Raw genomic sequence first — 16,664 nt, forward strand, 5'->3', positions numbered from 1 at the left:
TTATAAGAAGAAAATGAAGCTTTGAAATAAGCTCGCTCTTTTTTTTTCCCCAACAAAGGCTTGAAATTTGAAAGATGCCTCAAAGATGTAGAATGTACCAAAGGTTTGAACTCACGCATCCACGTAGACTCCCACACACTCAAACCACTTGAGCTACAAGTTACAACCCCTTGGCAATAAACTCACTCTTTTGCCAGCCAGAGGACAGCAGAGCTTTTCCTTCTTAAATTACTGCCCTTTTGAAAGGAATGGACTATGGTTTCGTCCAAGTTCGGTTCCAAAGCCATCCATCTCTCAGCCGCCGGCCCTAACAAATGTATACATAATACTACCACCTTGACTTTGCTTCCTTATAAAACCAAAACAATTCTGCAGTTTAGCACTCTTCCCAGATCAGATCGATGTCCCGTCTTATCAAGCAATCTATCTCGCGCCCCCTGTGCTCTCCTCCATTGCTTGTGTGTCCCTCTTGCCCTCCCCTCCCCCTGCAGTCAATCACACCACTTGGGTTATGATCCGTTCCATCGCATATCTTCCCGCCTCATCACAGCTTGCTCATCTTATCAAAGACATTATCATCCATCCTCCCACTTTCCATCAAAGCTTGTCAATCCTTCCAATCCTCTTGGATTACATCAACGTCCCTGTTAGAACATTTCAAATTGGGTGTCCTATCTTTTGCAAGCCCTGCGAACCCAATCTGGATTGGAATCCCAATCACAAAAACACAGCCATCCTATCTGTTGCAAGCCCTGCCAACCCAATCTGGATTGGAATCCCAATCACAAAAACACAGCCATCCTGCAGAGGCTGCTGAGCAGTAGGGTTTAATTGAAGTGCATCATATAGCTCTTCAAATACAATGTCTCAAAGCAATATTGCTCTTGATAGCTGCTTCATCAAAGGCATCAGGAGCTTCGATGGAACTACTACTACTACTACTACTGGGGCAGCAGCAGCAGCCATGGCCCCGCAAATAATGATGTCAACATCAGATGAGGATCAGCAGCCGCAGGAGGAGGGGCTGATGCTGGATGCCAGGCGCCGCCGCCGCATGCAGTCCAACCGCGAGTCGGCGCGGCGCTCGCGCCTGCGCAAGCAGCAGCACCTGGATAAGCTGAGGAGCCTTGTGGCCCAACTCAGGGCCGAGAAAAACTACATGCTAGGCAGGTTCACTCTGGTGTCGCAGCACTTTGCAAGGGTTGCCGAGGAGAACCAGGCACTTGAGCTCGAGGCGGCGCAGCTCAGTGAGCGGCTCCAATGCCTGCACCAGAGGGTGCTTCATGCCCAGCAGCAGCAGCACTACCACCACCACTCATCACCAGCTGCTCCTGCAGCCCTGGCAGCTCCCCACTTGTCCAAAGTCCTTCTGTGTCACCAGTCCACACAAGTGGCTGCTCATGCATCATCCTTCACCCAAGACCTAGCTTATCTGTCTCCATTATCATAAGCCTTGCTGATCAATGCGATCATCAACAGTTTCAATGTCATCCCCCTCCTCCTTAAGACCTAGCTTCCCTGTCTCCATTAACAGAGCCTTGCTCATGACCAACAACATTTGCAGTGCCATTTCTTTCACAGCTGTCTCCATTTCTGATAGCCTTGCTGCCTAACAGCATTCCCAATGTCATCATCCTCCTTAAATTTGGGCTTGTCATTGCTTCAGTGGCTGTTTGTAGCTGAAACAGTGATTGTTGAGGAGTGTCTGCAGATACCATCCTAACAAAGACACCTTTGTAACATTGATTATTGGGGAGTTTCTGCAGATACCATCCTCCTTAAGTTTGGGCTTGTTATTGCTTTAATGGATCTTTGTGGCTGAAACAGTGATTGTTGATGAGTGCCCGCAGATACCATCCTAACAAAGACACCTTTGTGGCATTGATTATTGGGGAGAGTCTGCAGATACCATTGAAATAGTGACTGTTGGGGAGTGTCTCATGGCTTTTGAATTTGTACCTGTAGCAGTAGGATCACACGAACCCAAATCCAAAACCCATAGAACATAGCCCAAAAATGCCCTTGTCACCGAGCTCTGTTCTCTGGGATTGCACCTTGACACATTGAAATTCGGTTACCAAAATGTTTTGCGCATCTTAAATGCGAAAAATAAAGGGTTATGATACAACATTGCGAGGATAGCAATTATGTTGTTTATCCATACATAGATCTATAGAGGGGGGTGTGTGTGTGTGCGTGAACATATATACATGTATCTTTGCACATATTTAATGAGATTTAGAGGTGATAAAGAGAGCAACTTGAGATAGTAGGATACATACTCAAAAGGAAAATGAAAAAAATAGATTAATGAGAAAATTTGTGGCTTTTGTCCCCATTAAGTTCATTTGCATAAGAGACAATTCACAATTTTTGTCAAATGATGTCTTAATGAGAATTACAATGAGTATTGGATCAAATTCATCCCACCTTTCCAAAATGAAGGTGTAACTATACTTTGGAGAAATAGCCATGTGTGCAATATCATAGGTTTGAGAGGAGTTCATGGAATGAAAAAGGTGTTCACCAAGCAAAGAAGGTGGAAAGAGTATCAATGAAGGACAGATAGATATATTGGAACATACAAATGTCCCAAGCCTCAAGGCACGTGAAGAGCGAGGAGTATTGAGGTGGCGATGCACTACAAGTGGCATATCAGCAAGAAGAGGGAAGTTTAGTATATCACTCAAATTTTGGAGGAGAAGCTTGACAATAAGAACTTTACTGTATGGAAGTTCAAAATGCAAAACTTCCTGATTAGAAGAGGTTATTGGGATTCATGTACCAGAGATGAAGCTAAATTGAGATTGCCTGATAGAAATCCTACTATTGAACAATAGAGAGCTCATAAGCAGTGGATGGAAAGAACTAGTAAAGTTTTGTATTGGTTCTCCTTATGCATATCACATGCTATGACTATGCAAATCATTAACTATCGAACTCCAAAGGATGCATGGAAGATTCTTATGAAAAACTATGGCAATGTCACTCATGCACAGAAAATTTAGGTGAAGTAGTAGTTCAATAACATGTCAAGAAATTGTAGAAGCATATAGGCTTATACCACTAAAATTAAAACCATTACAAATTAGCTTGCTTCTATTGGATCGACACAGCGACTAGTTCATATGTGTGGCATGTAAGTGACCAATATTATGTCAGAGACCATTACCAGTGTACCAAGTCTTATTTTGTGTGGTATAAGACTTCAAAGCTTAAAAATATTAAAAAGTGGCTATTTTGAAGGGATTTTTGCAAATTTTCCCATAATGGCTTGTCAAATAGGCTTGTTCCTAAGAGTAGATTTTTGAAGCTAATTTAAAGCATAAAAATACCCCCGGAGGTATAAAGGAGCAACTTTTCATGGAAAATGAAACGTGTGCATATCAAGGTGATGGAGTTTTCCTAGATGCATTTTGATGCTAGGAATCCAACGCAAGTCTCCATTCATCAATTAGAGGTCATTTTACCTCCCATTTCATCCTCGCAAAAGGTGTGGTGTAATGAAGCAACTATCGGATTCGAGAGCCAAAAAGTGTGTAACAGAGGCCAGATTAATAGATTTCGATGCCATAATGCCAATCATTCAATCAGATCAGAATTCTGAGCCCGTTCATCCCTCCAACAAGGCCGAAACCACTTTCGAGAAGTGTGAACACGTAGGACTTGAACCGGTTAATTTCAAATGTTAAGGTTAAGATTTAAGGGATTACAAAAGTCATAAAAATCAGCATGGGGGGTGCAGTTTTTTTGTACCCCTTCGATTCCTTGATTATGTCTCTCTCCACTAGGCAAGGAGGTCAGGGAGATGGAAGACAATCCTTCGATCTACGCATCAAGGGATTCAATTCAACTGTATGCACATGCAATATGATGAAGGGAATGGAAACCTCTGATTTCGCTCTTTCTCTCTCCTATCTGCACCTTGTTTCCAAGGCTCAATCTATGCGAGGGAGGGATGGGATGAACCCATGATAGATTTTGGACATGTGATGATACTAAAGTATTATGGCGTGTAAAGCGAAGGTTGGGGATGCATCAGCGGCCATGGAGCAGTGTCAACGGCTTCCCGACTTCGAAATATGTGCGAATTCATACTAAATTAAACAGTTCAATGCTCAATTTTGTCGTTTTATGATAAAATCTTTCGTACATATTATGGAAAATCATCTAGAATGTTTAAATATGATTTCTAGTGCTTGGAAAATTAGGATTCTTAGTTGGTTCTTGCTATTCGTATAATTAAAATGAAAATCGAGAAAACTCACAATGTGAGAATTGTGAGATTTTGGAACAATTGAGGGTTTTGCGTGTTTTCATGGTTCTTTTGGTGTTTACATGGGGTCATATGAAGTACAATGTTGTTTCTTGTTTCATGTAAGCTCTATGTGTTTGAAAATTAGAACAAACAATAATAAATAATAAGATAAAAAATGAAAAAAATCAAGAAATATGGAATAAATTAGTTTTTACGCTTGAAAATTTTATAAAACATTATGAATGTGTCCATGAATGTATAGTGGGTAGGGCATGAGGTTTAGCCTCAATTTATCTGTATTATTTATGTTAAAATGCATATTTGTTATTTTTTATATACAAAAAATACATGAAAAATATTTTTTACACCTACCAACAAATGCAAAACCATAAACAATAGGGGAAAAAGGTTTTGGAGAGTTAAGAATCCATTGAAATCTAATTTTATTCATATCTTGACATGCAGGGTTCATTCATTTTAAGTTTTTAAAAGAAGGGCGATAGCATGAATTACTTCGGTGGTGTTGCCTTAGCAACGATACATCGTATTAGGGTATAATCATGAAAAGAAATGCTTGTGCCACACAATCCATGTTGTTTGATCTATAAGTGTACATGTTTGTGCACTTAAGGGAAATCACCTTTGCATTGCATTACATATACATGGTATTAGAAAAACAAATGTTGGATGCATTGCACTTGATTGCTACAATCATTGACCCGTGGGCATTGAGAGCATAAGGAGTCCCATGCCATACAATAGTACATTCATTTCATTTGGGGACTGACATGGTAAGGATCATATTATCTCCTGGAATGCTCTATATTGGATGGCGCATCTTGGGGCCAATTCCCCCCGAGGTGTAGGAGAGCCTTAGTGGAGTCAACACTAAGCTGGGGGGTGCTCCCTATGTTTGTGCTACAAGGTGCTAGTCACCATTATGTTAGGGTACTCCCTATGTAGAGTTGGGAAGGGATTCATTGGACTATAAACAGTACAAGCACATGTCTAAGTTTGATTAGTGTGTGTAGCCTCCAAACACTCCTGGCTGTGAGGCCCTTAACACCTCCATTTCTATGAGAGGTAATTCTATGCCTCACTTTGAGGGCCTGATTGCTTTCTTGCTTACAAAAGAAATTATATTGGGCCTTAGCACATCAAGTAGTGGAAAGAATGTAAGTTAGGATAGTGTGTTCTATCATTAGAGAGACCATGGTAGCTCATCTAGAGCTAGAGGATCTTGATATGGCCATGGAGATAGCTTTGCACATAGTCATAACTCTTTAGGACATGGTGACTTTATGCCTAGCACTAAGGGAATATCCTACTCTAGAGGTAGAGGATGTTCTAGTCCATAGAGAGATGGTGGTCTCTGCAAGACTCTACAAGAGAGGGTATAATTTGGAGTAGTAAGAAATAGCCATGATTTTGCTATTATAGCATGTGAGATAACTTGGCCACAAAAACTACTTATGATTTGGGCATATCCATAGATAGAGGACTTATAATTCATTATGAAAACATGAGTGGCATATAGTTAGCAAGGAGCCTAGTGTTTCATACATGCAAGATCCATTACCGCTTAACCAAAGAGTGGACTTGATACGTGACATTGATCTCACATATGTGAGCATAGAGGAGTATGTTGTAGATATTTTCACCAAGGCCTTGGGAGCAAAAAAACTTCAATTAATTTGAAGCTTACGTAGAGTATAGGTCCTAGAGTTGAGCTTGAAGGGAAATGATGATATGCCAAGCTCAAAGCACGTTGATACTCACATATCTAGATAACGTTTTTGCATTCATATCACTAGCATGGTTGGTAGCTACATTGCCGTATGCTTTGAATGATATTCTACAGTTAGATATCAATTAGTCCACTTTTCCAACTTAAGGAATATCTATCTAGTCATCTATGATCATAGAGGAGTAGGTTGTAGATATTTTCACCAAGGCCTTCGCAACAAAAAAGTTTCAATGATTTTGAAGCTTACTTGGAGTATAGGTCCTAGAGTTAAGCTTGAAGAGAAGTGTTGAGATGCCAAGCTCAAAGCACATTGTCGTGCCACTACGTGCACACCATATAAAAAAATCTAGAGTGTGGCTTTCTTACTGATTTAGAGAGCCAATGCCATTTTAGACGTTAGTGTTAGTGTCCATGGTTCAAAAACATTAGATTTTTGGACAAAGTTTAGTCAAATTTTGATATTTTAGATATTATCTCTTGTAAAAATCCTTAAAATTGTAGAAAACTTCTAGATTGTGATAACATGTAAAAGAAAGCATGTAGCTTTCAGCTAATTTGAGAGGATTTTATGTAAAAAGAGAGATTGGTGAAATCACCGATGCGCGATCGATGTTTTCAGGCAGTGAATAACACTCTGAAGTGGGAGATGAAGAGGGAGTGATCTGGCAAAATTTTGGCCAAGTGTGTTGGTATTTTACCCCCCTTTCGAAGCCAATGGAAGCATCATATTAGCGATTTGAGCAGCATAGAGGAAGGTATTATTTTATACACGTTTTTGTCTATTAGAGTTATTCTTCTACATTTTCTATTTCTTTTTGTGAGTATTCTTCTACGTCTTCTATTTCTTCAAATCCCTTCTCTTCCATCTACTCCTCTCCCTAAATCTCCCTTCACCCTGCTCTCTCTTACCCCCGTGGTGGACTTTTGACACCAAACACTCCGACACCATGTTAGGGGAAGTTTATGCTATCATCAAAGGAACTCAATTTGAAGCTCTCTTGAAGAAGTCTCTTTGCCCTACAAGCCTTGTAATTGACTCATAAGCTTTTGTCCCTAGCAGTCTACATTGAATGTAATCATGCAAAGTTGATTTATGCTATGGCATCATGTATGAATGATGGGATGTAGAGTTGTTTATGATACATGATAGCATATTGTACTTGATTTTATAATTTGTGATTGCTCTTACAGTCAAGAAAACAAGCTTGATTTGAGTTAAAACTTATGAGATAATACTCTTGTGATCTTTGCTAAGAACATGTAGTTGGAAGCTCTATTAACATCTTTAAGAACTTGGCTTGAAACCTTCAACCCTTCTCTTATCTCTACCATCCCTGGAGTCTAAACCCTTGTGATTGACCGTGAAGTACCTCTTGAACCTTTAAACATTCACTGTAATCTACTTATCTCTTGAAGACACATCTCTATCTATCTTGTCCAATTTTCTTGCCAAACCCCTATGGTGACCTTTAACCCTACGCATTGCAACATTGGTGAACCCGACGTGAAGGTCGGTGTAAGAGAACTCCAAGATGGGGGATTCTTCAGGAGATACTCTACAACAGTTGGTGCGCATACTGCAGCAAACTCGGCAACAATAAATCCAAATGTTACAACAACAAAGGCAAGACGAAGAGAAGATTGATTCCATAGTTATCAAGGCCCTAGAGGAAGTGGGGTGCGAGAGTTAAAACAATTTAATGGTCAAAATGTCTCTGCTTTCATTCACTTGTATGTTGAGAAAATGCTCTTCTTTGGTGTACCGCAACATGCATAGAGTTGCTATTTTACGAAACTAGCCAAGCATGGTCTTCAAGGAAGAATCGATGGTCTTTTTTAGCGAGATGCGAATTGGACTGCATTCAAAAAATCCCTACGCGAAGAATTCTTCTTAGAAGAATTTGGCCTAATGACAAAGAAATGTTTCATTGATTGGGTTGAGAAACCCAACAAAGGTTTAGCTGCAATAGCTTTATACCATGAGTTTGAAAGTAAATTTGGACAACTTGATGCTGAAGACCAACAAAGTATAGAAGGTCAGAAGATTGAATTATTCCTTAAGGCTGTAGATCCCATTCTGCAAGAGAAGCTTGCTGATCGCCTAGAAGATGCTACCTCGGAATTAGGAGTCAAGACTGCATGGACAGATATTACTGATGTAGTTAACATGATTACTCAAAGAGAATGGATGCGACTTAGATTGGGTTCTACTTCAACTTAAACAACTCCATTGATGGATCTTGTTCCATCTTCAGAATCCCCTATTCCTTTGACTAATCAACCAACTCTTTCTTCTTCTGTTCCTTCTAAAAATGATATCATGGATGAACTCATTAAAACCATGCGTGACCTTCATCTGAATCTTACAGAAATTAGTTCCAAGCTAGAGAAGCTAGATGTCAAAGTTGAAGAATGAGGACGATCATCAACTCAAAGACCCATGAGAGAAGGCTATAAGAGGTGCTATATTTGGTGTAACAGCCAACAACATGACAAGAGGGAGTGTTCTGCCTTCTGTGAGGTTGAAGCACAAAATTTCATCTTTTGGAAAGACGGAAAAATTCATGCAGCTGAAACTGGGCTTCCACTGGAGCCAAATTTTGGCAATGGTGGAATGAAGAAAAGATTAGAAGATTTAGCTATAAAGAATGCCTACACAGCAATTGATGCAACTACCTATGGGCTGCAAATTGAGCCAACTAAATCAAATTTGAAAGCATGTAAAGCTAATGTGCAATCTAAAATATGGATGTAGGCATTAGATCAAATGGAATGCGACAAAGTAGCCAAAGATGATTTGACTAATGCCAGCTAGTGCATTCGAGAAATATCTAGTTGAAAATAACTGGTAGATTCTTTTTCTACTTTTGCACATTTGGCTGACATCAATCATAAAGAAGACTTGATTGAAGAAAAAAGAAGAGAAGATGAACTAGGTCCTTCCTCTTCTGGCCCTCCAAAATGGGTAACTAGAAGAATCCCTAAACAACCAAAGCTTGCTGAAAATATAACCCCTAATCAAGAGATGGAAGATGCGCCATAAACAAAGAAGATCGAAGGAAAGAAGAAAGGCAAGCAGCCAGGCTACAAATTGTAGTCTAACATAGAATCTACAACTGATCTCAAACGAGTTCTAGAAGGATGAATTCTAGGAAGTAAAATTGAGTTCACCTTAAGTGAAATTCTCGGAATTCCCAAACGTGAATTTCATGATGTAATTATTAATGTAATCAAAAGAAAAAGAAAATATGTTGGTGATTATGCTGAACAAGTAGTGCATGTTTTTTTGCAAGCTCTTTGAGTCTTTGTGTAGGATGAAGAGGCGCTGACTGCACAAGGAATTCTGCTTGAAGCGGTTAAAGAGTTAATTGCAGCAATTGAAGCTGAAGATAAAGAAAGTATGGATACAAAAATTAAAGAAGTGAAGGCTAAAAATGTAATGGTTGGCTGCTGGTCCAAATCAATTAGACAGCCCACCTCTTAAAAAGAAGGTCATCTACAACACATACATGATGAGGAAGAAGCCTGATTCATTCCAAGTAGTCACTACTCCCGTACACATTGGGCAAGAGCAACAACAGAGACAGTCGTCAAAATTGGAGAAAAAGAAACACCATGTATTGCACTCTTAGACCATGGTTTTGAGATAAACATCATGGCAAGGAGTCTATGAAAGCAGCAGACGGCCCATAGATGTTGACCCATGTTGGTGAATGAGAGCTGCAGACAACTCTTCTGGAGAGTTATATGCTGCATGTCCTAATGTGCATATAACTATTGGAGACATAAAAGATAATTTTCACTTTTTTGTTCAAGACTCTTGTAGTTACCCTATCATTCTTGGGAAACCTTACATTTCTGAAGCCCGCTTGGAAATAAAAACTCTTGATGATGGTTCTTCCAATGCTTGAATCTGAAGCAAGGATAATGAACAAGTCGTCCAATTTCTTACTATGTGTGTTAACCATCATCAAGCAAAGATCGACTGCATGATTATCCTATGCCTCCTAATTCATGAGAATTCAAGGATTTTTGGGCTACACTGTTGTAAAAGGAGGCTATGGCAGTGCATCATGTAAAAAGATTGAATCTCCTTATGCTACAAAAACCGTGTCTCTAGCAAATTTGTATGTATGTACAACCAATAGTATGGGTTGTTATAAGTCTCTTCCAGCCATGACTAAACCTGAAAGAAAATATTTATGTCATGTAAAAAGGGTGTCGAAAACTTATGACATGATGGCTGAAAATGAAGATATTTCATGCATTTTTTTTGACTGATTACTACTGACACATTGGCTGAAATATATGCAGCTACTTATACAGAAAATCAGGCTAAAAATCAATCCATAGAAGTATATACACTCGATTTTTATCAAACAATTCAAGAATTTGTTGAGAAGGAAGACATTGGTTTACTCAACAAGACTGAAGCGCAAGTGGAGACAAAATACAAGACGGTGGATAAGAAAGTCAAGCCTATGACAGTCCCACTACCTCTTAAAAGTGAAGGGCTAGCTAATAAGGGCAGCAAATCAGCCAAGTCTTTGTGATCCTTCCAACATTGGTTGCAAGTTCACATCTGAAAGTATAAAAGAGCTCAAAATAGGTGAAAATTCATTCCTTTCGTTGGTTGAAAAACACTCTTTTATGCAAATGCTAATGAAACATGGAAAAGCTTTTGCATTTCAACCAAGTGAAATAGGCTGTGTGGATCCAAATATTGTGGCTCCTATGGTCATTTTTACGGTCCCACATGTGCCTTGGAACCTTAAGCCTATTCCTGTTCCAAGGGCGCATTTGCCCAAATTACTAGAACTTCTAAATAAAAATATCAGAATGAAGATTTTAGAACCTTCTTCAGTACCTTACTCAAATCGACGTTTACCGTACCCAAGAAAAATGGATCTTTACAATTCATCCAAGATCTATAGCCTGTTAATCGTGTCACAATCCGAAATGTTGGTTCAGGTCCAATTGTTGACAAGTTTGCTGAAGCTTTTGCAGGTAGAGCAATTTATTCTATGGGCGACCTATATTCAGGATATGATCAATTTCAGCATTCATTAGAAAGTTGAGACATTACCACAATGAAGAACCTCTTGGATTGGTCCGCATGTGCACTCTATCACAAGGTACAACAAACTCCATAGCCCATATGATGAATGCCATGCACAAAGTCTCAAGGGACTTTATTCCACAACTTACTCTTCCATTTCTTGATGATATACCTATTAAGGGATGTGAAGTCAATGAAAAGAATGAGGAGCTTGACGAAGATGGCTATAGGACATTTGTAGTTAACCATATTCATGATTGTGATAGGATTTCGACAAGGCTAGAAGAGGTACATCTTACCCTTTCTGGAGCTAAGTCGATTTTTGGAATAGAAGAAGTCCTAGTGGTCGGACATCTCTGTGGCCCCTACGGATGTAAACCTTCACCAATCAAGATAGATGCCATCAGCAGAATGCAAGAAAAATGCACAAATATCTCAAAGGTTAGAAGATTTCTTGGTGCATGTGTATTCTATCTCATATGGATACCACATTTTTCTTATGTCGCTAAAAATCTTTATCAATTATTAAGAAAAGGCCAAAGCATACTCTCACTGTACGCAAACTAAAGAAGTTGTTAATTTCAACCCCCACTCTCAAAAGGGCTGATTATTCAAATAGTCAACCCATCATCCTTACTGTGGATACAAGTCCCATTGGGATAGGATGGGTTGTTGGCCAAGAAGACCTTGAAGGTAACATGTATGCAATTCGTTTTAGAGCAAAGGTTCTCAATGAACATCAAAGAAGGTATGCACAAGTAAAAAGGAAATTGTGGGGAGTTGTAACAACATTAAAGTGTGATCATGAATACTTTATAGGTGCTTCTGTAGTAGTGGTAGAAACTCGTTGTCTTCCAATCTTGGGCATGATTGCAACTACTCTACACCCGACATTGCTATGCTAAGATGGATTGCATATATTAAATCTCTCAACCCCAAATTAAAGCATATTGCAGGAAAGGCAAATCCAGTTGCTGACATACTGTCACGTGCAAGATATGACAATGAAGAAGAGCTAATGGAAGAATATGAAGCTAAAGAATCTATACTTACTGAATTTCATTCCATGGCTACTGAAAGTACCTTTTAAGTTGCTACATACACAAACTCAAAGTTGAATCTTGTAGGTGAAGCTGAACTTTTAATGGTATAGCATTAAGTACAGTGAGAATAGGAAAATGTACTGTTGAAAATCAGCATACAACAATAAAAATTAAAGATTTATCTATGGAAGGGTGATCAACTAGAAGCCAACATACTCATTGCATTGCTCAAGTTCTAATTCATTTCCTTGAAGAAGATTATGAAGAAGATTGGCTGAAGATCGGCTAATATTTGAGCACACTGAAGAAGAAAGAGACTTGGACTGATGAAGAGTTCAAGCATATTAAGAGTAAATCTTATGGTCTCTTTCTTAAAAATGGGCATCTATGGAAGCACACAAAGAAGAAGAAAGAAGCTCCTATTCGAGTTTTAGGTAATAAAAGGTCGCAACTACAGGTAATGAAAGAATTTCATGAAAGCTTGTGGGCTGGCCATAGAGGTATATGGGAAACCTTTATTAAAGTCAAAGAAAAATATTGGTGGTAGAACATGTATTGAGATATAGAGCATTTTGTTGAAACCTTTCATGTGTGTCAGATGTATTCTATGGTCAAGCATCGAGATGGGTTACAACTGACTTATCCCTTGTCTATACATTATAGATAGGTTATTGATCTTGTAACCATGCCTACAGGGATATGGAATATGTGGTATTTAATGCTTGCAAGAGAAGATCTAACCAATGAGGTTGAAGGTAAAGCTTTAACAACCAAGACCACCCAAGCTGTTTGTCACTTTTTGCATGAAGAAGTATTTCGCAGATATGGCTGTGTTGGCAAGGTAACCGCAGATAGAGGAGAATCGAATGCCGATGAGGCACGCAACTTCTTTGCTCAATTGGGTATCAAGTTGGCTTTGACATTAGCCTACAATCCTGAAGGCAATGGAAAGAGTGAGAGAGGACATCAACCTATTCTCAAAGCTCTAGCAAAGTCTTATAGAGGAAAGATCAAAGAATGGCCTAAAATGCTACCTTTTGCATTATGTGCTAACCAAACTACTCACAGTATAGTGACTGGCTATATGCCAGCTGAACTTATGCATGGACAACAACCAATTATGCCAATTGAAGAATCTATTCTCACATGGAGTCTTCTACCTTGGGAGAAAGGCATCAGTAGAGAAGAGTTGCTGACTTTGCACATATGGCAGCTAGAAAGAAGGCCTGAAGATGTTCAAGTAGCTATTAAGAAGTTAAAAATAGTAAGACTAAAAAACAAAAGAAGATTTGATAGGAAACACTGACTTCGGCCAAGAGCTATCCAAGAAAATGAATAAGTGCTTGTCTATGACAACAGCCTAGATAATCAATATAGTGCTTCTAGGAAGATGGTAAAGCATTGGTTTGGCCCATATGTGGTAAAGGTCGTTTATGACAACGCCACATATTCATTAGTTGAATTGGATGGGACCAGCATAAAGATACCCGTAGCAGGAAAAAGAATCAAGCTCTTCAAACGAAGAGAAAGTTTAACATATGAGTTAGAAGACTTGAATATAATTCAAGAGCATGAAGACATAGAGGAAGAAGAAGAGGCAGAAGATGAAGACATTGACATGACAGAAGATACTTCTTTTGACACTACAAATCCGTAAGACTTTGGCACATGCCAAAGAATGTGCAGGTTAAGAGGGGGTGGATGTCATGCCGCTACGCGCACACCGTGTAAAAAAATCTAGAGTGTGGCTTTCTTATTGATTTAGAGAGTCAATGCCATTTTAGACATTAGTGTTAGTGTCCATGGTTCAAAAATATTAGATTTTTGGACAAGTTTTAGCCAATTTTTGATATTTTAGATATTATCTCTTGTAAAAATCCATAAAACTGTAGACAAATTTTAGATAATGATAACATGTAAAAGAAATCATGTAGCTTTTAGCTAATTTGAGAGGATTTTATATAAAAAGAGAGATTAGCAAAATCGTGCGATATGTGATCACTGTTTTCAGGCAGTGAATAACACTCTGAAGTGGGAGATGAAGAGGGAGTAATCTTGCAAAATTTTGGCCAGATGTGTTGGTATTTTACCCCCTTTCGAAGCCAATGGAAGCATCATATTGGCGATCTGAGCAGCAAAGAGGAAGGTATTATTCTATACACATTTTTGTCTATTAGAGTTTTATCTTCTCATAATGCAAAAATAAACTGACATGCTTCATCTCTGTTAGTACTACATTTTCTATTTCTTTTTGTGAGTATTCTTCTACGTCTTCTATTTCTTTGAACCCCTTCTCTTCTATCTACTCCTCTCCCTAAATCTCCCTTCACCTTGCTTTCTCTTACCCCCATGATGGACCTTCGACACCAAACACTCCAACACCGTGTTAGGGGGAATTTATGCTATCGTCAAAGGAACTCAATTTGAAGCTCTCTTGAAGCAAGTCTCTTTGCCCTACAAGCCTTGTAATTGACTCATAAGCTTCTGTCCCTAGCAATCTACATTGAATGTAATCATGCAAAGTTGATTCATGCTATGGCATCATGTATGAATGATGGGATGCAAAGTTGTTTATGATACATGACAGCATATTGTACTTGATTTTATAATTTGTGCTTGCTCTTACAGTCAAGAAAATGAGCTTGATTTGAGTTAGAACTTATGAGATAATACTCTTGTGATCTTTGCTAAGAACATGCAATTGGAAGCTCTATTAACATCTTCAAGAACTTGGCTTGAAACTTTCAACCCTTCTTTTATCTCTACCATCTTCAGAGTCTAAACCCCTGTGTTGACCATGAAGTACCTCTTGAACCTTTAAACATTCATTGTAATCTACTTATCTCTTGAAGTCACATCTCTATCTATCTTGTCCAGTTTTCTTGCCAAACCCCTGTGGTGTCCTTCAACCCTATGCATTGCGACAACACTGATACTCACATACCTAGATAATTTTTTTGCATTCATATCACTAGCATGGTTGGTAGCTACATTGCCATACACTTTGAATAATACTCTACAGGTAGATGTCAATTAGTCCACCTTTCCAACTTAAGGGATATCTATCTAGTCATCATGTTAATTAGCATGTTCACACCATGGATTAATCGTAAATTATTATGTTGTATTTTTAGTTTAGCTTCTATAGATTGTTATTGTGAAATAGAAGAAAAGAAGAAGAAGAAGAAGAAGAAGAAGAAGAAATAGGGTTTCAACTTCGCACCTGATTGCATTCTTTGTGTGTTTTGTGTCCTACAAGAGCTCAAACTCCCTCTCTCTCCCCCTATATTTTTATTAAGTTCAGATATTATTTAATAATCATGTTCATACCTTTTCAACTCTTGCAATCATGATTTACTAAGCACTTGTGATCATCCTTGTTTTTTGGTAGTTGTGATATGCACTCACTCATGATCGTCAATGTGGCCTTCTCATGATATCCACCAGTTTTGAAAAAGAGGCTCGTGATCAAGCAATGATCACACTTGTTATCATGATTAATCTACACTTTTGATCATCACATATTAGACTCGTGATCTTTTGATCGTGAAAGTGTGTCCTATCATGATCATAAAAGGCATGCCTACTACTATGACATGAAATTGTGAATTTAAATTGTGATTATTTCCAATAAAGACATTTGAAGATCATGATAACCAACTAGTGTTGTCATCATGCTAGGAGGATTTGATTATTGTAATCAAGAACTAGGAGAATCTGACAATTGTGATCAAGATCTAGGAGAATTGTAATCATGGTGAATAGGAGCAAACATATTGATAGCTATTGCCATCATGCTAAATAGGAGCAAACATATTGACACAAAACCCTAAATGAGATTCGCATCATGCTGTTCTAACAAGACTCAACCCTAATATGTAAGAATTTTAGACATGTGTTTTAACCTAGATCATCAAACATAAGTTTGCACCCAATCTGGTGCACAGATCGGATGCCGTAAGCGCGCGTAGTGAGCATCAGAAGGTCCCCAAGAACAAAAAAACTCTACTTTTTGCACACAAATCAATGTAAGAACCTTGCATGACATGAACAAGAGACCACTTGGGTGCAATCTCCCCCCATGCCTTGTGTGAGCGCTCCACAAAGCATGTATTTTTATGTATTAATCATCTTCAAGCTCAAATAATAGCCCAAATTACAAAATAGCACGCTTTTGGCTTTTGAGTTTGCTTTAGTGCCAAATAGAAATAAAGCTAATGGCCGGGCGCCCAAGAAGTCAGGCATACCCAATACAATGTCCAAATACAAATATCTAAATCGTGCGCCCATGTGCATACAAAAATAATAAATAAATATCAAACGCCTTGATAAATAGACGCGCCATGCCTAAGGTATGCGCCCATCAAAATATAGATGATAACTTGAATACACGCTATCCTCCAATTCTTTCCACTGCCACTGCTGCTATCTCTACACATCAACTGAAGCATTCACAATCGTTAGTAAAATAATACAATTAAACCGACAAAAGTGAATACCTAGCAGTCTTCACTACATAAATAAATTGGTTAGAAATCAATCCTAACCTTAATTTAT

General features: G+C 38.6%; 1 protein-coding gene across 1 annotated transcript; it reads left to right on the forward strand.

The window, feature by feature from the left end:
* The first annotated feature begins 241 nt into the window (after nt 1-241).
* On the forward strand, nt 242-2,221 carry LOC148030643 (uncharacterized). Its single transcript, XM_087687293.1, has one exon. The coding sequence runs from the start codon at nt 863-865 to the stop codon at nt 1,448-1,450; it is 588 nt and encodes a 195-aa protein (XP_087543419.1). The 5' UTR covers nt 242-862; the 3' UTR covers nt 1,451-2,221.
* The last annotated feature ends 14,443 nt before the right edge of the window (nt 2,222-16,664 follow it).

This window comes from Lygodium microphyllum, chromosome 10 (assembly GCF_053477565.2).
Source record: "Lygodium microphyllum isolate KBCC chromosome 10, Lygodium_microphyllum_v1.1.10, whole genome shotgun sequence".
NCBI classification, from domain to species: domain Eukaryota; kingdom Viridiplantae; phylum Streptophyta; class Polypodiopsida; order Schizaeales; family Lygodiaceae; genus Lygodium; species Lygodium microphyllum.